Source organism: Cannabis sativa, chromosome 3 (genome assembly GCF_029168945.1).
Source record: "Cannabis sativa cultivar Pink pepper isolate KNU-18-1 chromosome 3, ASM2916894v1, whole genome shotgun sequence".
In the NCBI taxonomy this organism is placed as follows: Eukaryota; Viridiplantae; Streptophyta; class Magnoliopsida; order Rosales; family Cannabaceae; genus Cannabis; species Cannabis sativa.
In genome coordinates this window covers 356539-377531 of record NC_083603.1, presented here as the reverse complement: position 1 = coordinate 377531, position 20993 = coordinate 356539, and the positions used below count along the sequence as shown (strand labels likewise).

Genomic DNA, 20993 nt, shown 5'->3' with positions numbered 1-20993 from the left:
TAAATAAGTTTAAAATATAAAATAATCGAAGATAATATTTTATTATGTTATTTATTAAATTATCTAAAAATAAATCATAATTATGTTATTTTATTTACATAACTAGAAAATGTAATTGAAATGCTAAAATTTAACTAAATTACCATTGTTAAAGGGTAATCTTTTATCTTTTTAAAATTCAAAAATTTTTTATATATAAATACTAGACAACACGGACAACCATATATAAATATTAGTAAAGAAACATATAATATACAATAAATCGGAGCATTGCTATTAGGCACCCGTGGTGTCTACCATCTTCTCGACATGTCACGTTATGATTGGCTAGCGATACTCCTTAAAAGCTAGTATATTAAATTATATGAGATCCGATACTTAGTTGGACCAATAGTGATATTGACACATAGGAGGGTGCTAGGCACCACTGGTGCCCTTTAGCATTTCTATTAGGCACCAGTGGTGCCTAACACCTTCTCGACATGTCGCGTTGCGATTGACTAGCGATACTCCCTAAAAACTATTATATTAAATTATATGGGACCCGATACTTAATTGGACTAATATCGATTATTGACACATAAGAGGGTGCTAGGCACCACTAGTGCCCTTTAGCATTTCGCTCTAATAATAATAATATAAATTTTTTAGAGTAATTAATATTAATATATTATATAAAATTATGCGGTATAAATAATTTAAATTATTGACTAAATATTTATTATTACAGTAATTATAAACGTCCTTAATTAATTAAATATCGAACTCATATTCTATCAAATTTAAATATGAAAAAAAGTTTCGTTTCAATTTTTTCCTTAAGCCTCTCTCAGGCTTGAGACAATCATCTTTACTATCAAAAATTAAATTTAACTAAATTTAAATATTTAAATCACAAATTATTTTTTTAAAAAAATAATAACAAAATACGTTAAAATAAAAAATTAAATAAATAATTTGACAATAAAGACATAATTATAATATTTAATATCCAAATTTTGTGTGGTGGTGCTGCTCCGATACATATAGCCACACACACATATATTATATACATTTGGGCTGCAGCAGATGGACACTTGCCGGCGGCCCTCTTGACTGCGTGGTCCATTGCCATTATCACAGGTATCACTAAAATCAGTTGTATATATTTGCTTAAAGTGTGTTTTTTATTTGAATAAACGAAAAAAGAAAAAAATATTCATTTAATTAGATGGTGTTTCTATGTTATTAATGATAAGTTTGAACTTTTTGATTGAATTGGTTTAGTTATGTTCTGGGTTTTGTTTTTGCATATGAACTGTTTGATAAAATTCCTCAATCAACTGTATTTACTTTAAAAATGTTGAGTTTTGTGTGGTTTTTTTTAGCTTAGTTCAATAAGTGTGAAAGAACTAATTTCAATTTGGTATAATACTTCATTTGTTCACACAAAACACAATTAGATTGATTTGTTAATAACACCATATAATCTGTTTATGTATATAAATTTTGAAGGGGATGATAGAAGCTCTGTTTGTAACAGCTATAAGTTTGTATGGATTTATCATATGGAGAAGTTTATTTGTTGAACTTAAGTTTTTATATCTAAGTTTTGAGTGAAAAGTTATAACAACTCAATTCATTTTCTACTCAACTAAACTATGAAGATGTTATATTGTTATTTGAATACCATACATCACTGTAGTGCATATATATATGTCCTTGTAAAATATTTGGAATAGTAATACAATGAAAGCTTACTCTGTTTAAATTTTGAACCACTGCAGCAGAGAGTGTCTGTAAGATAATCTGTGTCTAGTCCATGGCTTCCACAACAGCTAGTGCTTTTCAAGCTTTATACTCTTTGTCACTTGGGAGATCAATAACATCATCAAGAAGGAGAGCAAGTGGGCGTGTTGGTTTTCGGGTATGCGCAGTGTCACAAGGCCCCAACAAACGGGGGAGAGCGCCGCCTGGAGTTGACACTAGAATCCATTGGGACAACCAAGAGGAAGGTTGGGTTGGTGGCGCCACCGGTACTTCTTGGGAATCAACGAGTTCAGAAGATCAGCAGAGGAATCTCTTAGGGGAGAAGTTTTCTGATTTAATCAATGACTCTACTGATTCCCATTACCAGTGAGTTCTCATACATATAAACATATCTATTCACTATTTTGTTTAGAGAATAAAAAGGAAACGTAATCAGAGCTATACAAATTAAGAGAATATTCATTGTTAACATTGGCTTGCACATAGTACTTGTGTGAAATCTTATAAGTCTTTGGTATTGTATTAAATTAGTAAATTATTATATTTGAAATATAAGTTGTATTGTATTAATTATTACGACACTTAATTTTAATACAACCTATAGCATGGAATACATAAGAAAAGGGATATAAGCCCGTATTGTGATATTTATAAACTTAGATTGTAATATAGTAAAGTCAGAGTTGGGGTCGCGGTTGGGGTCTGTGGTTGAGGTTCGGTGCCTGACATGGGCATGGGTCGGGGCCAGAGTCCAGGGCTCGGGGGTCGTACTTACCATGACCAACTGAAATTTAAATTATTAATTATATTTATTCGTTAAAAATAAAGTTCAAACAGTTGCACTGTTTTTGTTTTTGTTTTATACATGTGTAAAAATAAGTGTTTAAATTCTTATTTTTAGTACTATAAACTATACGTAGTGATGACGGTTGGGTTAGCTGTTATGCAGATTCTTAGGAGTATCATCAGAAGCAGACTTAGAAGAGATCAAAGGAGCTTACAGAAGGTTATCAAAAGAATACCATCCAGACACAACCGCTCTTCCTCTAAAAGCCGCATCAGAAAAGTTCTTGAGGCTGAGAGAAGTGTATGATGTACTGAGCAACGATGAGACTCGCCGGTTCTATGACTGGACGCTTGCTCAAGAGGCAGCAAGCCGACAAGCCGAGAAGTTGAGAATGAAGTTGGAAGATCCTTACGAACAAGATTTGAGCAACTACGAACCTGTCCCCGACGTAGTTGATCGTCTTGGTGGAAAGAACATGGCTCTTAGTGATCAGGCAATGACTGCTCTAACCATTGATATTTTCATTCTCTTTGTTTCCATTGCTTGTATTATTATTTATTTCATTTTCTTTAAAGAATCCTATGAATAACTTACTTGTTACAACTTCACTTACTCTTATTTATTACAATTGATACATGAATAGTAATAATTAATATGTATATGAATATGAATATGAGTCGCGAACTCCATTTTTATGAGCATTGCTATAAGATGTTATGATGCCCAACACCCTTAGAGAGCGTGTCATATTATTATTGCAATTAAGTAGTAGCGAGTTTCGTATAATTCAAATATTAATATGTGAGACCCGATATTTCGTTTAGGGTGCTGGCATGTTCGTGTGAAATTGGGACCACTACTACAAATATCAGAATTCGCGACGGTCTTAAAAACGATTTTTTTCGGACACCGTCGCTAAAAAAATTAAGTAACTATTTAAAACCGTCGAGAAAAATTTAGTATTCCCGACGGTTTAAAATCGTCCCCTATAATTGGACAATATAATTAATAAAGTTTTGACAAAAAAATAGTAACAATTTTTAAGGTTAATTAGAATTTTTACCCTCTAAATTTCGGCATGTACTAAATTTTGCCTTGGTTAAAAATTATCCTTGAGTTATTGAAATTGTTAGATTTAAGGAATTTAATTTAATTTTATTTAATTTTACTAATGTGACAATTGTTTATGTACAAAATTTTGTCTTCGAACTTAGATATCTACTAAATTTATCCTTCGAAATTTGATACGTACTGAATCGTGTCTTTTAAACTTTGATCTACATCACACTTCCATTAGTAAAATTAAAAAAAAAAAAAATAAATTTAATAATTTCAATAGTTACATTTTTTTTTGGGTAAATACCATTTTGGACCCTGTGTTTTGCAAAAGTTACAGATTGGACCCTGTGTTTTGTTAAATGACAAAATAGACCCTATATTTTCTAAAATGGTAAAAATAGGACCCTGAACTTAATTTTAGACAACTTTTTTTTTAATACAACCAACTTGAAGATAATTCCTAATACGAACAGATACAAAAAATGTAAACAGTTTTGTCATGTGACTTTTAGATCGAATTATAATTAAACTTTAAAAATCAATTCGAAATGGTCCTATTTTTACTATTTTAGAAAATACGGGTCCATTTTGTCATTTAACAAAACACGAGTCCGATTTAACTTTTAAAAACACAGGTCAAAAAAAATGGTATTTACCCTTTTTTTTTTTAATGGTTTTAAAAATTTAAAGAACATAGTATAGAACAAAAAAAAAAAATTTAATAGGACAAAATTACAAATTAGCCCATTTTCTAATTCAAAAAACAGAGAAAAAACCCTATTTTCGTCTCTTTTCCCTCTCTATCGGTCTCTTGGATTTCTCATCATCCCAATAATCAATCAGTCAACTTTCGTCGTCGTTTGGGTATTTGGAGCCATGGCTGCCTGCGCTAGCGTCGTCAAGCTCAACGCCTCATCTTCCAACTGCATCACTAAACACTCATCCGCTCAGTCACATGGATCATCCCACGCGCCGAGTCACCATCCCGATCCTCGCCGGGGCTTACACTGATGAATTCGTTAAAAGTTAAAACCTCTGTAAGTTTCTTTGATGAATTAGAAATGGTTCATGTAATACCGACTTTTGTAATTCCAACGAACCTGTCGATATAATGCTTGATTAGATTTTGATGATTTTTTTTCTTATTTCTTTCCGACTTCCCAGTGTATGTACAGTTCGTTCCTAAGTTCCGATTGTAATGTTTCGAAATCTCTGCTAGGGTTTCTGTTTTTCTTTTTCTTCTACGATTATATACTTACTGTAATTTATTTATAGTCTCTGATAAGTTAGTGTTAAAGCAGTTAGATTAAATCAACCTGTGTTATGCTCTTTAAACTCTCGGAGTTGAGATTAGACTAAATCGAGTGGACAAATATAGTATATTGGAAAATCTTAAACTGTGATATGCTTTCAAATGTTTCTTGATTATAACTATGTTTTTTGCACGGAATTTCCGTGACAGGTGGCTTAGAAAACAAGGTAGAAAACTTGCTCATATGGACAGGGACGAAAACAGCAACAGATTAACTGTCTCACAGAATGATTGGTCCGAATCCGACCATGCTCGGAGACCTTCAGTAGCATTTGATTGTGTTGTTGCTTCAACCTTGGTGAGTGCAGGCATCCAGGAGGGTTCTTCTGCATCACATCCCAGTGTTTGCTCTATCAGTGCGACAAGAACTCAGCAAGCGCAAAAGCCGATGGGATCAGGTATCATGGGAGTATCCAGTAGTGACAAATCCAGCTTCTAGTTCTCTTCAACGTAAGGAACTGAATGTGGAGTCTAGCTCATTACCCCAGACGAGCACGAGCACAGAGGACAAAGTTGTATCTGGCTGTACAAATGATCAATATCAGCTTGATAAAGTTGATCTAGCTCATGATGTAAAACAGAATACTGCGGATGATGATGATGATGTTCCACCAGGGTTCTCATCTCCCCTTATGTCTACTATGGGAATGGGATTATCACTTGGTCCCTCAATAGTTTTTGGGCATCCACAGGAGAAATTTCTCTCTGGCTTACCTGTTTCATATGGAGTTCCTCTGTCCATCATACAACAATTTGGTGCACCTGAAACTGTGGGAAGTTGGGTTGTTGCTCCCGGAATGCCTTTCCTTCCCTTTCCACCATTGCCTTCACTTCCTCGTTGTAAGAAAGACTCTTCACCATCTGAGAACAGACACTGTCTGACGATTAATCAACCTGCAGAAGACTTGAGTTCATCATATCTATCACTTTCAGGTGGACCAAATCACTTTCTAGCTCATGATGTAAAACAGAATACCGCCACCGATGACGATGATGATGTTCCACCAGGGTTCTCATTTCCCCTTATGCCTACTATGGGAATGGGATTATCACTTGTTCCCCCAATGGTTTGTCATTTTCATTGTCCTCCTGACACTGCTGTTGGGCATCCACTGGAGGAATTTCTCTCTCACTTACCTGTTTCATATGGAGTTCCTCTGTCCATCATTCAGCAATTTGGTCCACCCGAAACTGTGAGAAGCTGGGTTGTTGCTCCCGGAATGCCTTTTCTTCCCTTTCCACCACTGCCCCCCACTTCCTTGTGGTAAGAAAGACTCTTCTTCACCATCTGAGAACGGGCACTGTCTGTTGAGCTGGTAGCCTGTTATCAAGCTGTTGGATAGATCTATCACTTTCAAGCTTTGAAGACTTGAGTTCATGAGATCTTTAGGGATTTTTCAATGTATATCGTTGCGGGGTTTCCATGATTCATTTTTGTAAGTTTCAAACTCAAAAGTGGTTGATCATTACCAACAAAGTCACCTGACAACTCAAGGCCAGACATCTTAGACAAAAGTGAAATTTCAGATGGAATCTAACCTTGGAAGAAAGAAGAACTCAAGCGAAGAAATTTCAACTCCCAAAATATTCCCATGGCAGTGGGATTTGGAGAGAAACTGAAGTTATTGTAATTAAGATTAAGCGTCTGGAGATGAACAAGGTGAAAGAGAGTGTTGTTGGAGTGGATAGAGCCCTAGAGACAAGAACGCTCTAGGTTAAGGCCAATGACATGACCAGTCAAATCGTCGTTGTCAACACCATCCCATATGAGCAGCAATTGGTACCGTTAGATCCCCAAGTTGATGTCTAGTCTGGCAATGTATTTGAAAGCTTTGGTTGAAATGGATCAAAGCATTCCTCTCTTTACCACGGCTAAAAGGCTGCACAGAATTCACAAAAGGATAATGATGAGAGAGTAAAAGGAAAGTACAAAAAGTTTTGAAAACTTCACAACTAATGATGAAATAAGAGCCATATGTGTGTATATCTCCATTTATTCAATTTGATGTGTACATTTTGTGGCATTTATATATATAGCTCTAAATTCAACTACTTGACTGTTATTATTAATGTCTCTTACCTTCAATGCATGTATGTTATTCAATTTGATAGTGTACATTAGTGGCTAGAGGTCGTCAAGTAGTTGAATATTATCAACTATGGAAAAAAGATCAAACTATGATATGTAAATGGGCATGGAATGACAATCTTTTCTAGTGTCATAACCTCATTAAAATAGGTCCACTTGAATTATAATTTGCGATTACCTTATTAAAACTATAAGTTAAGATGATCTCTCTAAATGTTAGCTGTGGTCTGTTTATTCACTTAGGAGAGTTAGAAAAATGTTAGTTAATAAGTCAAATTGTCTTTTGTGTTTGACCCGAAGTTAGTTAATTTGGTTTGTTCCATTTAGAGCAACTATAAATAAATGCAAGTCTTATCATTGAGACACAACTTGTATTCATTTCAGATTAAACTAATAAAGAGCATTATTCATTCTTTCTTAAATTTCTCTCTCGATCCGGCTCTAAGAATTGAAAGCAGTTCAATGTACAATTGTGTGTGAGTCTCTATTTGAATTAATTGTTTCCCAACAATTTGGTATTAGAGCTGGGACGTTCTTGGAGCTTGGTGATCTGTTGAATGTGTTCTTGAGCTTTGAAGATGAAGAAGGAGCTCTTGCAAATAATGTGAAGAACGTATAGTGGGAATCATGGGTAATGCAGAATTTGATTTGGAAAAGTTTACAAGAAAGAATGATTTTAGTTCGTGGAGGGTGAAGATGAGGGCTTTACTCGTACAACAGGGTATTCAAGATGCATTACTTGGAGCTGAGAAAATCAAATACAAAATAGATAAAGAAAAGGCAAAAATTCTTAACGAAGCACATAGTGCCATCATTCTCAGTCTCAGAGAAAAAGTTTTGAGGGAGGTTTTAAAGGAATCTATAACTGCTAGGCTATGGACAAAGCTGGAGAGTCTATACATGATCACTTGCAAACATGTTATTTTTGAAACAGAAACTGTATGCTTTTAAGATGATGCTTGATAAATCTGTTGAAGATCATTTAGACGATTTCAACAAGATAATTCTTGATCTTGAAAACATTGACAGAAAAATCGATGATGAAGATCAGGCAATAACTGTGTTGAATTCTCTTCCAATGGAGTCCTATGAACATTTTGTGGACACCATGATGCATGGAAAGGAATCTTTGACATTAGAAGACGTTCAAAGTGCCTTGATGTCAAAGGTATTGAAAAAGAAATCAGAACTGAAGGAATAGAATCCTGGTGAAGGATTGCTGATTTTACGAGACAAAACAAATAGGAGAGGTAACAAGGCAGGAGGGAACTCTCATGGACAATCGAGAGGGGGTAAGTTTAATTCCGGTTGTCTATACAAGAAAAAAATGCTACATCTGTCACAAAACAAATCATCTCAAAAGGGACTGTCCTGAATTAAAGAAATAAGACTTTAATAAGAGACATGACAATGCTGATATGGTCTGAGGGTAGTGAATTTGATGGATATGAGAGTGCTGATGTAATGGTTGTCTCCAAGACTTACTCAAGTGTTGATTCGGTCATAAATTTAGGATGCTCTTTTCATATTTGTCCAGATAGGAATCAATTTCTAGAGTACAGGAAAATTGATGGTGGGTCTGTGAGACTTGGGGACAATAGAGCCTGTTCAATTGTTGGAATTAGATCTGTGAATTGTAGGATGTGAGACATGTTCCTGAGATTAAAAAAGAAATCTCTGTAGCACTAAGAACAATAGGTTGTGATATTACTTGGAGCATGATTCAAATGTTCACTAATCTGGTCTTTTTTCTCAAAGTCATCATCCTTATCAATATTATAAATAGTTAGAACTCGAGTTGTTGAATTTGAATAATTGACACTCATATAGCAGTATAGCAATTAGAAAAGCAAAGATGAAACTTTATAAAAAGCATGTAACTTAAAACTTCTTAAGCCATTACCTTTTATATAAGAAGTACAAAACTAAAATCCAAATGAAAACAACAAGGAACCCATAATACCACAACTCTCTAAGAAATGAAACAAATGGGAAAAATATCACAAAAAAGAAAGTTAAAACAAGTAAAACTTCATAGTGTTCAACCTTCTGCAAGATTCTTGACCAAATTAATCTTGAAAAAATAACAAAGAGGCTGCAATATTGACATTGTCATCAGCAGAATCACAATCTATCCAAGTCTGAAGCCAACATTTCGTCCAATTACAATTGCATTTATAAAAGATAAATTTATTTTTACAAAAGAAAAACACATTAATTTAACTTGCACATACTCATATAGCAGAAGAAATAACACAGAGACAAACTACCCCTTACAAACAACTATGTAGATACTCACTCAGTTTCTAATCATCATCTCCCTCAATCTTGTTCTAGAGATGTAAACAAACCACGCTAGCCGCGTCCTTGGGATCAACATCTCCCCAATAGAAACTCCAATAACAAGCCCACTCACAAGTCCTGCCAAAATGAATTTCCAATCGAGTTCAATCCCGGAATCAGAATCATCATCTTGATTGGAAGCAGATGGTGGAAGCAGTGAGTCTTCGCATTTCTTCGACAGTGGTTCTCCGCACAATCCTTGATTACCCTCAAAAGAGTTGTTCTCAAAAGTATAAAATTGGTTCTCTTGAGGTATAAGACCAGTGAGATTGTTATGCGATACATCAAACTTTTGGAGAAATTTTAGATTAGTTAGTTCTCCAGGAATCTCTCCTGATAGGTGGTTTTGAGAAAGGTCTAACGACTCCAACTCTGTTAGTGTCCCCAACGATGGTGGAATGTGTCCGGTGAGCGCATTGTTTGAGAGGTTGAGTGAGTATAGAGCCTTGAGGCTTCCAATGATTTTAGGAATCTGACCACTGAAATTGTTGCTCGATAGGTCAATAATGGCCAGGTTTATTGGAATTTTCCCGTAGTTTGTAGCCACACTTTTCATCACAAATGTTGTTGAATAATCATACTCCTCGATTTCATCATAAATAACATCTGTGTAATAGTCTATAATGCTTAGTGCTTTCATGTATGTCAAATTACTCATCTTGAAACTTTTCATTGCATTCCAAGATAACATATATTCGGAAGGCAATGCCCCCTTGAAATAATTGTTAGACATATCAATGATTTGTAGCATTGGAAACTCACTCGAAGTGTTTTGAGATTTTCCTATAACTCCATAAAATTTGTTTGCCCTTATCAAAATAACTTTTAATCGAGGGAAACTCCCCAACCAGGTGGGAAACTCATCACTGAGTTGATTGAATGAGAAATCAACATACTCAAGATTCATACAAGTAGTGAATGGTTGTCGAAGTTTTCCTTGAAAATGATTGTGACTGAAATCTACCATTCTCAACTCGCTTTTATGTTGACATTGAAGAGGAATGATGCCGTGAAAAGAGTTGTTTCTCAAATTCAAAACTAACATGGAGTCACTAATCCCACCGGCTGAACAAAGTGGAAATTCTCCGCTCAAGTTATTATTTGACAACTCAAGAATCGAAATAGAATTCAAATTGCATATTGATGAGGGAATTCGACCACTTAGAATATTGTTAGAGACATCATAATGTATGATAGATGATGGTGGAATCGGAAGCTGTCCTTGCAACAAGTTAGATTGCATGTGGAAACTAAGCAAATTGGACCAAGGCAGAACGGTTGTGTAGTTATGAAACCCCGTTATCAAGTTGTTGGATAGATCTATCTTTGTCATGCTTTGAAGACTTGAGTTCATAAAATCTTTAGGAATTTGGCCATGTATATTGTTATAAGAAAGGTCCAGAAATATAAGATTATTTTGATGAACAATAAAATCAGGAAATCTGCTCAAGTTACAAGAAGCCAATGTTAGAAACTCAAGCTTTGGAAGTGTGGTGTTAAGCTCTCTTTTTCTTTCTTCATTGAGTAATAATGAAATCATATTGTAGCCTAGACCTAGACCATTGAGATTTTTCAGTTTGAGGAAAGAATCAAACTTCAATGTGCCACTTAAACTATTCTTTGAGAGACTGAGAAATTCAAGATTTTTGAGATTGGACAATAATGGTGGAACTGAACCAGTCAAATTGTTTGAAGATAAAACAATTATTTTTAATTCAGTAAGATTTCCAAACCACGAAGGAATGGGCCCATAAATTTGATTGTTTCTTAATGATACAGTGGAAAGTAGGGTGAGGTTTTGGAAAAAAGATGGGATGTAACCGACAAAACTATTATAGTGGAGATTAATAAAGTTAAGTTGGCTTAATTTACCTATTGAAGATGGAATAGGCCCATACAAACCACAACCCAGTAGCTGAAGCTCTGTCAAAGAAGAAGACAAGTTTGCTAAAGAATCCCCTAGTTCATACCTCATCTCCACATAATTTAGTACAAGAGTACTCAATGTAGTTAAGTTTTTTGCCAGGCTTCTAAGATTTATTTTTTCAAGTTTCAAACTCGAAAGTGGTTGATTGTTACCATCAACATTGCCTGACAAATAAAGGTAAGACAACTTAGACAAAAGTGAAAGTTCAGATGGAATCTCACCTTGGAAGAAAGAATAACCCAAGTGAAGAAATGTCAACTCTGAAAATATTGCTATGGTTGTGGGAATTGAAGAGAAAGTGAAGTTATTATAGCCAAGATGAAGCTTTTGAAGATGAACAAGGTGAAAGAGAGTGTTGTTGGAGTGGATAGAGCCGTAGAGGCAAGAACCACTGAGGTTAAGACCAGTGACATGACCAGTCACCAAGTCACATTCAACACCATCCCATCCGCAGCAACTGGTACCGTTTGATCCCCACGTTGATGTCTTTGGATAGACAAGGACAGAGAGACCATTTGTATCAACTCTAGGATGGCATTGTATTTTAAAGCTTTGGTTGAAGTGGATCAAAGCACTCCTCTCTTCATCTTGGCAAAAAGGTTGCACAGAATTAACAAAAGGATGATGATTTGAGAGTAGTAGGAGAGGATGAAACAGCAAAACAAGTTTGAAAAGCATCGCAACTAATGATGACATAACTTAGTATAAGTGATATATATATTGGAACGTAGAGATATGTTATCAACATTTAAAGGCAGAAATGTAATGTTTTCTCCATTTGTTTAATTTGATGTGTACATTAGTGGCATAGCTCAAATACTTGACTATTATTTAATAATATGTCTCTATTTTCAATATTAATGCATGTCTTATTCAATTTGATGTGTACAATTACATTAGTGGCAGAGCTCAAGTGTTTGAATATTATTAAATATGTCCAAAACTATGGAAAAGTGACCAAACGATTATATACACGTGCATGGAAAATTGGACAACTTGAAATATAATTTGTGATTACCTTTTTCAAAACTATTTCATAACTAAAAGAAGATGACCAAAATCAAACCTAGATCTCTAATTTTTTTTTTTTTTTTTTTTTTTTAAAAAAGCTATAAAACTGTTAATATCCCTTCAGTTTTTAATTTGGAACTAAATTGTATTTTAATTGCATAGAAAATATTATTGGATTCATGAATACACTATAAAAAAAATCTCACTTTTAGTCACAACAAAACATGTGATTAAAAGTGAAAAAATTATGATTAATTATAAATAATATTTTATTTTGTAACCAAAAAGTCTGTAGCTAATTAAGGTATTAGTCACAAAAATTACAATTTGTTGTAACTAAATATATTTTTAGTCATAATACTTGTGGTGACTAAAACTATATTAGTAACAATTTGTATCTAAATATTTAGTCATAAGTAATTTTTTGTTGTCACTGAATATTTTTTTTTTGTAGTGACATATTTTCAGTCTTTATCTTCCTCTAATTTAAACCCTCAACTTCTAATCCTCATGCATCCAAGGACTAAAATAAAAATTAATTAAGAGCACAAAATAACTTACACTTGCTAGTACAATATTATCTTTTATTTCTATTAATAAATTATTCTAGCATTCTTGTAAGGTATCATCACTATTAAATACAATTTAATATTACGTTCCACTTATATAATTTTAATAAGTATTACTAAAAATTGATAATCAATCATAGGACAATATTTTGTGATAGTACTAAGCACCATGAGTCTCATGCCTAATAACCATGCTTATTCTTGGCTTATTTTGAGACAAGTCTTATCAATTAAAGTCTTACGAATTCTATTATAATTTCAAAAGATTAACCAAGACAGAAAATTTATCACTCAATATGATAATATGTATGTGTTCAGAGTCCAACTGTTTTTAATACATGCAAATCAAGACAGAAATTGATAAAAACACATGTAGTTTGAAAAGTTTTTAAGCCATTCTTATATTAAAGAAGTAGAAAACAATTAAGAAACACAAATAAAAACTATAATTAAGGAAACCTAGAATATATCCATATCTAAGTAAACAAAACAAATGGACCAAATCACACTCCACAAGAGGCTTCTATATTTGATATGATTGTCTTCATCAAAATCACAGCACGCCACCCCAATTTGAAGCCACCCTCTTGCGTAATACTGCATATTACAATTGCAATTATACATTTTTATCATAACATAATCTTAAAATAAAACATAGGAAATATTCTTTCAAATTTAATACGACACCAATTTTGATTGCATACTAATTAATGTAGTGTAAGAAATAACGTAGAGACAAACTACTCTTACCAACAATTATTGCAGATACACGCTCAGTTCATGATCATATCCCTTAATCTTGTTCTAGAGATATAAACAAACCACGCCAGTCGTGTCCTTGGGATCAACATCTCACCAAGAGAGACTTCAATAACAAGCCCGCTCACAAGTCCCGCCAAAATGAATTTCCAATCCAGTTCAATCCCAGAATAAGAATCTTCATTTTTATCGAAAGAGGATAGTGGGTCTTCGCATTTCTTCGACAGTGGTTCTCCGCACAATCCTTGATTACCCTCAAAAGAGTTGTTCTCAAACGTATGGAATTGGTTTTCTTGAGGTATAAGACCTGTGAGATTGTTATAAGAGACATCAAACTTCTGGAGGAATTTTAGATCAGTTAGTTGTCGAGGAATTTCTCCCGACAGCTGGTTTTGAGAAAGATCTAATGATTCCAGCTCTGTTAGTGTCCCCAATGATGGTGGAATGCGTCCGATGAGCAAATTGTTTGAGAGGTTGAGTGAGTAAAGAGCCTTGAGACTTCCAATGATTTCAGGAATCTCACCACTAAAGTTGTTGCTCGATAGGTCAATGACGGCTAGGTTTATTGGAATCTTCCCATAATGTGTTGCCACACTTTTCATCACAATTGTGGTTGAATAATCATAGCCAGTGACTAGTGACTGCTAGACCAATAGCATATGAGTTATTATAGGTGAGAGTTTCCCGTGCCTTCATATATGTCAAATTGCTCATCTTGAAAGCTTTCATAGAATTCCAAGAGAACATATATTCAAAAGGAATTGCCCCTGTGAAATAATTGTGAGACAGATCAATAATTTGTAACATTGCAAACTCACTCGTAGTATTTTGAGGATTCCCTATAACTCCATGAAATTTGTTTTCTCTCATCAAAACAACTCTTAATTGAGGAAAACTCCCCAACCAAGTGGGGAACACATCACTGAGTTGATTGAAAGAGAAATCAAGATACTCAAGATCCATACAAATAGTGAATGGTGGTTGAAGTTTCCCTTGAAAGTGATTGTGACTGAAATCTACCATTCTTAACTTACTTTCCAGCTGACATTGAAGAGGAATAGTGCCGTGAAAAGAGTTGTTTCTCAAATTTAAAACTAAGATGGACTCACTAATCCCACTGCCCCAACAAAGTGGAAATTCTCCGCTGAAGTTATTATTTGATAACTCAAGAACCAAAATAGAACTCAAATTGCATATCGATGAGGGAATTTGACCGCTTAGAATATTGTTAGAGACATCATAATGTATAATAGATGATGGTGGAATCAGAAGTTGTCCTTGCAACAAGTTAGATTGCATTTCGAAAACACGCAAATTAGACCAAGGTATAGTTGTGTAGTTTTGAAACCCTGTTATCCAGTTGTACGATAAAGCCATCGCTTCCAAGCTTTGAAGACTTGAGTTCATCAGATCTTTTGGAATTGGGCCATATATATTGTTATCAGAAAGGTCTAGACATGCAAGATTATTTTGATGAACAATAAAATCAGGAAATCTGCTCAAGTTACAAGAAGCCAAGTCTAGCAACTCAAGCTTTGGAAGTGTGGTATTAAGCTCTCTTTTTCTTTCGTCATTGAGTAATAATGAAATCATATTATAGCCTAGATCTACAGCATAAAGATTTTTCAGTTTGAGGAAAGAATCAAACTTCAATGTGCCACTTAAACTATTCTTTGAGAGATGGAGATATTCAAGATTTTTGAGATTGGACAATGATGGTGGAACTAAACCAGTCAAATTGTTTGAAGATATGTCCATAGATTTTAATTCAGTAAGATTTCCAAACCACGAAGGAATGGGCCCAGAGATTTGATTGAGTCGTAATGATATAGTGGAAAGTAGGGTGAGGTTTTGAAAAAAAGATGGGATGTAACCGGCAAAACTATTATAGTTGAGATTAATAAAGTTAAGTTGGTTTAATATACCTATTGAAGATGGAATAGGCCCATACAAACCACAATCCCATAGCTGAAGTACTGTCAAAGAAGAAGACAAGTTTGCTAAAGAATCACCTAGTTCATACCTCATATCCACATAATTTAGTACAAGAGTGGTCAAGGTAGTTAAGTTTTTTGCCAGGCTTCCAAGATTTATTTTTTCAAGTTTCAAACTCGAAAGTGGTTGATCATTATCATCAACGTTACTTGACATGGAAAGGTAAGACAACTTAGACAAAACTGAAACTTCTGATGGAATCTCACCTTGGAAGAAAGAATAACCCAAATGAAGAAATGTCAACTCTGAAAATATTGCTACGGTTGTGGGAATTGGAGAGAAAGTAAAGTTATTATAGCCAAGATGAAGCTTTTGAAGATGAACAAGGTGAAATAGAGTGTTGTTGGAGTGGACAGTGCCATGGAGACAAGAACCCTTAAGGTTAAGACCAGTGACATGACCGGTCACCAAGTTACATTCAACACCATCCCATGCACAACAATTGGTACCGTTTGATCCCCAAGTTGATGTCTTTGGATAGATAGGAACAGATTGATGATTGATATTGACTCTAGGTTGGCAATCTATTTTAAAGCTTTGGTTGAAGTGGATCAAAGCACTCCTCTCTTTATCATGGCAAAAAGGCTGCACAGAGTTAACAAAAGGATGATGATTAGAGAGTAGTAGGAGAGGATGAAACAGTACAACAAGTTTGAAAAGCATCACAAGTAATGATGAAATAAGAGCCATATATAGTTAATTATATATGTGTGATATATTTGAACGTAGAGATATGTTATCTCCATTTTATAGCTAGGCAGAAATGTATAGATGATGTTATCTCCATTTATTCAATTTGATGTGTACATTTGTGGCATACCTCAAATACTTGACTATTATTAATAATGTCTCTATGTATTATTCAATTATTTGATGTGTAAAAGTAGCTGGAATTGAGTCAAGTAGTTGAATATTATTAAATAGGGAAATTTACATACATTACTAACTTTTTTTATTTTATTACTTTTCTACTGTGACACGCTTATTATTACTTTTATACTGTTTTTTTTCTTCTACAGTGTCAATTATTTTTACAATGTCTTTTATTCTTATTTTGACATGTTTATACTGTTTTTCTAAAAAATTTATTCTTTGTAGTCTTATATAAAATATGTATTATGCATTGTTGTCATATTTATGTTTTCATCATTTTATAATAATAATAATAATAATAATAAAATAGGAAATAATGAGTAGTTGTGTCTCCCCACATCAAATTTTAATTTTTTTTTGTTTTATTAGAGTGATTGATTGAACGTGAGATGTGACAACTCTTAGACACACTACTCACTAAAGCAACCCTCTCATCAACTTTATTTATTTATTTATTTTTCTAATTTTAATTTTCTTTTTCATAAAACTACCTTCATATTTCCTCTTTGCCTGTAAAAAAAATCTGTTTCTCTCTCTCCTATATCCCTGTGTCTCTATTACTATAAACCATAAGATCTTGTTTGTTTCACTAGCAAACAAAACAATTGGACCAAATACCACTGAAACAATATAGTGAAAACAAGCAAAACTTAGTTTTTCTTTCATTCTTCTACTAGAATTCTCTATTAATTCATATTTATTTTTGTAAACAACAAGAAGAGGGCTTTGATATAAACATTTATTGTCCTCACCACAATCATGACCCTCCATCCAAGTTGGAAGTCAATTACCTCTTGCCCAATTACAACTGCAAATTATAACAACTAGAAAATATTAATTCAAATTGAAAAACACCACCAATTTCAATTGCACCTACTTATGTAGTAGAAGAATTAACATGGGAACAAGCTATCACTTACCAGCAACTATGGCAGATGCACAGTCAGTTTCTGATAATCATCTCCCTCAATTTTGTCCCAGAGATGTAAACCAACCAAGCTAGCCGCGTCCTTGGGATCACCATCTCCCCAAGAGAGACTCCTAAAACAAGACCACTCACAAGTCCCGCCAAGATGAATTTCCAATCCAGTTCAATCGCATAATCAGAATCATCATCTTCATTTGAAGCAAATGGTGGGAGCAACCAGACTTCACATTTCTTCGACAGTGGTTCTCCACACAGTCCTTGGTTACCCTCAAATGAGTTGTTCTCGAATGTATTGAATTGGTTCCCTCGCGGTATAACACCAGTGAGATTGTTATAAGAGACATCAAACTTTTGGAGGAATTTCAATTCTACTAGTTGAGGAGGAATCTCTCCTGATAGTTTGTTTTGAGAAAGGTCTATTGATTCTAGCTCTCTTAATGTCCCCAACAATGGAGGAATATGACCAGTGAGCGCATTGTTTGAGAGGTTGAGTGAGTAAAGAGCCTTGAGACTTCCAATTATTTCAGGAATCTTACCACTAAAATTGTTGCTCGATAGGTCAATGACAGCTAGGTTTATTGGGATCTTCCCGTAGTGTGTTGCCACACTTTTTAGCACAAATGTTGTTGAATAATCATACTCCCCAAGTTCTCGAGGAGCAATAGCATTCGTGTTAAGGGTGAGATTTTCCATTGCTTTCATATATGTCAAATTGGTTATCTTGAAATCTTTCATTGCATACCAAAATGACATATATTCGGAAGGCAATGCCCCTGTGAAATAATTGTGAGACATATCAATAATTTGTAGCATGGGAAACTCACTTGCAGTGTTTTGAGGTTTCTCTATAACTCCATGAAATTTGTTTTCTCTAATCAAAACAACTTTTAACTGAGGAAAACTCCCCAACCAAGTGGGGAACACATCAGTAAGTTTATTGAAAGAGAAATCAAGGTACTCAAGATTCATACAAGCCATCACTGGTCGTTGAAGTTTCCCTTGAAATTGATTGTGACTGAAATCTACCATTCTCAACTCACTTTCTTGCTGACATTGAAAAGGAATAGTGCCGCGAAAAGAGTTGTTTCTCAAATTCAAAACTAACATTGTGTCACTAATCATACTGCTTGAACAAAGTGGAAATTCTCCACTGAAGTTATTATTTGACAAATCAAGAACTAAAATTGAGCTCAAATTGCATATGGATGAGGGAATTTCACCACTCAGAATATTGTTAGAGACATCATAATGTATGGCCGATGATGGTGGAATCGGTAGTTGTCCTTGCAACAAGTTATATTGCATATAGAACGCTCGCAAATTTGACCAGGGTAGGATGGATGTGTGGTTTTGAAACCCTGTAATCAAGTTGTTGGATAAATCTATGACCTCCAAGCTTTGAAGACTTGAATTCATCAAATCTTTGGGAATCTGGCCATATATTTGGTTATGAGAAAGGTCCAACAATTCAAGATTAGTTTGATGAGCAATAAATTTTGGAAACTTGCTCAGATTGCATGAAGCTAAGGATAGAAAATTTAAATTTGAAATTGTGGTGTTAGGATCAAATTTTCTTTCTTCTACAAGTAACGAAATGTTATTGTAGCCTAGATCAATGACAACCATATTTCTCATTTTAAGAAAAGCATCTAACTCAAATGCCCCACTTAAACTATTTGCTGAGAGATCGAGTAATTGAAGATCTTTGAGTTTGGACAATGATGATGGAATTGAGCCTATTAAATTGTTTAAATTAACATTCATTAGTGTTAGTTTAGTAAGATTTCCAAACCATGAAGGGATGGGCCCAGAAATTTGATTTCTTGATATTAGTAAATGGGAAAGTAGTGTGAGATTTTGAATAGAAGATGGGATATTGTTATAGTGAGATTTCTCTCACTTAGAAACTCGAGACCAGACCCCTCTTTGAAGGACACGTGTATCCAGACTTCCAGTGAAGGCTGAAATGTCCAGGGGAGACTTCTCGAAGTTTAGACCTCGCCCAGGGTAAAACCAGCGAGGTATCGTGGATGCGACTTAATTCATACCGCATAACTGTAATCCTCATCATACAGGGTAGACCCAGCTCGCATATGTCAGAACATGTGCGAGTACCTCCCTCTATACCTCCGCGGCAAGTATAGAGGCCAATGCCCTATGATGCAGTTTTGGTCCCAATGACCCAATAGCCCTAACGGACCAGTGTAAGTTCGCATGTCCAGATGCTACCAACTTCAGCATGCGACGTCCGTATCGAGCGATCACCTAAGGACGCAGACGTTCCAAACGTACGTGCGACCCTACGAACTCAACAGACGGAACACGAACGGTCAACTCGCAGATGCGAAGGACGCATACGTTGATGAGTTCAGTAACTGTCATATATTTATTAATGTTAACGTTGTCTGAGTTTAATCATGGCAATTCAATGTGTAAATAATGGATTAACAATAAATGTGATCCTCATGTAACCGATTGGGCACCTGCTTTGTATATAAAGGGGTGATCCACCATGAAAATGCACCTACGAATCCCTTGCTACAGTGGACTAAGCAGAACAAAATCTGACTGAACCACTATATTTCATTGTCTTCTGTATTTTTTCCAGCTTTATTGTCTGTTATTGCATTCCTATTGGAGTACTCGCCGTTTTAGGTTGAATACTCGCATTTATCATCTCCCAAACAATTCTATCTTTTACCAGCTAAATTACACTTCTTGGTGTTGTGAAATTCTAGTAACAACATTTGGCGCCGTCTGTGGGAATTCGATTGTAAGATTTTATTTACCTCAAAGAACATTACTCAACATGGCTGGAAATCACGCTAACAGAGCTAACAATGAATCCATCAACATTGGAACGATGAACGTACCATTGCCTGGAACCGGAGTGCCGCCTGTAGACGTCATCAACGGCGGGGTAGGAAGGAGCAACATCAGACCACTCAACCTGTTTCCAGAAACAACTGGTCCTCAAGCTGGAGGCACATCCACACCGCCGGCAACCATGCACTTTCCCCCTGTCACCCCGGCGGTCGTGTCCGAAGGAATGGTCCAGCTCACGACTGATCAATACGCTGCAATCCAGGATCAACTGCGAGCACTACAAGCCGAGGTAGACGGACAGAGTCGCGCTCGACACCCTCCTCGGGTCCCTGCCGTTCATAATGAAAACCCTCAGGTAACAGTTTCTCGACGTCAAACTAACCGTGTACGCAGGGAGCGAAGAACTGATCCTGAAATCTTGGATTTGAATCACCCGACGTCGAGAGATCAATATGCAAGGGTGCCTAACCAGAGCACGCGAACCGACGAGGATCCCGAGCGCCGCAATCCTCGCAGTCGTCATCTTCGAGATAACGACGCGGAATCAGCCTCTTCATCCTCGCATAACCGCACTCCAAGCAGATATACGAGGTCCGGCTCTGTGCAAACACAGCAGGGAGGACGCTACCGTGTACACCGAGGTGATCTGCGTGATCATCTCAATGCTGTCTTTAGGGCGCGCTCCCGCGGCCCGCGCAACACGGAGACACTCCATGACCCCCATATGGGCGATCAGGGTGTCAACGCAGTTGCCAACCCGCCTATC

General features: G+C 35.4%; 5 protein-coding genes across 7 annotated transcripts; 2 read left to right on the top strand and 3 right to left on the bottom strand.

Moving 5' to 3' along the window:
• The first annotated feature begins 964 nt into the window (after nt 1-964).
• Nucleotides 965-3265, top strand: LOC115711388 (NAD(P)H-quinone oxidoreductase subunit T, chloroplastic). The gene is made up of 3 exons (XM_030639719.2): nt 965-1122; nt 1767-2115; nt 2699-3265. Exons 2-3 carry the CDS (start codon nt 1802-1804, stop codon nt 3123-3125), a joined length of 741 nt encoding a protein of 246 aa, XP_030495579.1. The 5' UTR covers nt 965-1122; nt 1767-1801; the 3' UTR covers nt 3126-3265.
• A 1079-nt stretch (nt 3266-4344) lies between these two features.
• On the top strand, nt 4345-6856 carry LOC115711623 (uncharacterized). The gene is made up of 2 exons (XM_030639999.2): nt 4345-4632; nt 5058-6856. The coding sequence occupies exon 2, from the start codon at nt 5540-5542 to the stop codon at nt 6173-6175; it is 636 nt and encodes a 211-aa protein (XP_030495859.2). The 5' UTR covers nt 4345-4632; nt 5058-5539; the 3' UTR covers nt 6176-6856.
• A 2215-nt stretch (nt 6857-9071) lies between these two features.
• On the bottom strand, nt 9072-11973 carry LOC115709455 (receptor-like protein 33). Its single transcript, XM_061112890.1, has 3 exons — nt 11488-11973; nt 11212-11262; nt 9072-10698 (listed from the first exon to the last, which is right to left on the bottom strand). Exons 1-3 carry the CDS (start codon nt 11960-11962, stop codon nt 9296-9298), a joined length of 1929 nt encoding a protein of 642 aa, XP_060968873.1. The 5' UTR covers nt 11963-11973; the 3' UTR covers nt 9072-9295.
• Nucleotides 11974-13211: 1238 nt separating this feature from the next.
• On the bottom strand, nt 13212-16382 carry LOC115711367 (receptor like protein 26-like). 3 transcript variants are annotated; one of them, XM_061111407.1, is made up of 3 exons: nt 15807-16382; nt 13597-14372; nt 13212-13443 (listed from the first exon to the last, which is right to left on the bottom strand). In XM_061111407.1, exons 1-2 carry the CDS (start codon nt 16288-16290, stop codon nt 14227-14229), a joined length of 630 nt encoding a protein of 209 aa, XP_060967390.1. In that variant the 5' UTR covers nt 16291-16382; the 3' UTR covers nt 13212-13443; nt 13597-14226. The 3 variants fall into 3 exon arrangements, with proteins under 3 accessions (XP_060967390.1, XP_060967389.1, XP_060967391.1); XM_061111406.1 differs by having other exon boundaries at nt 13213-13443; nt 13597-16374; XM_061111408.1 differs by lacking the exon at nt 15807-16382 and having other exon boundaries at nt 13217-13443; nt 13597-14214.
• A 683-nt stretch (nt 16383-17065) lies between these two features.
• LOC115709137 (receptor like protein 27) lies at nt 17066-19272 on the bottom strand. Its single transcript, XM_030637173.2, has 2 exons — nt 17394-19272; nt 17066-17281 (listed from the first exon to the last, which is right to left on the bottom strand). The coding sequence occupies exon 1, from the start codon at nt 19163-19165 to the stop codon at nt 17417-17419; it is 1749 nt and encodes a 582-aa protein (XP_030493033.2). The 5' UTR covers nt 19166-19272; the 3' UTR covers nt 17066-17281; nt 17394-17416.
• Nucleotides 19273-20993: the final 1721 nt, after the last annotated feature.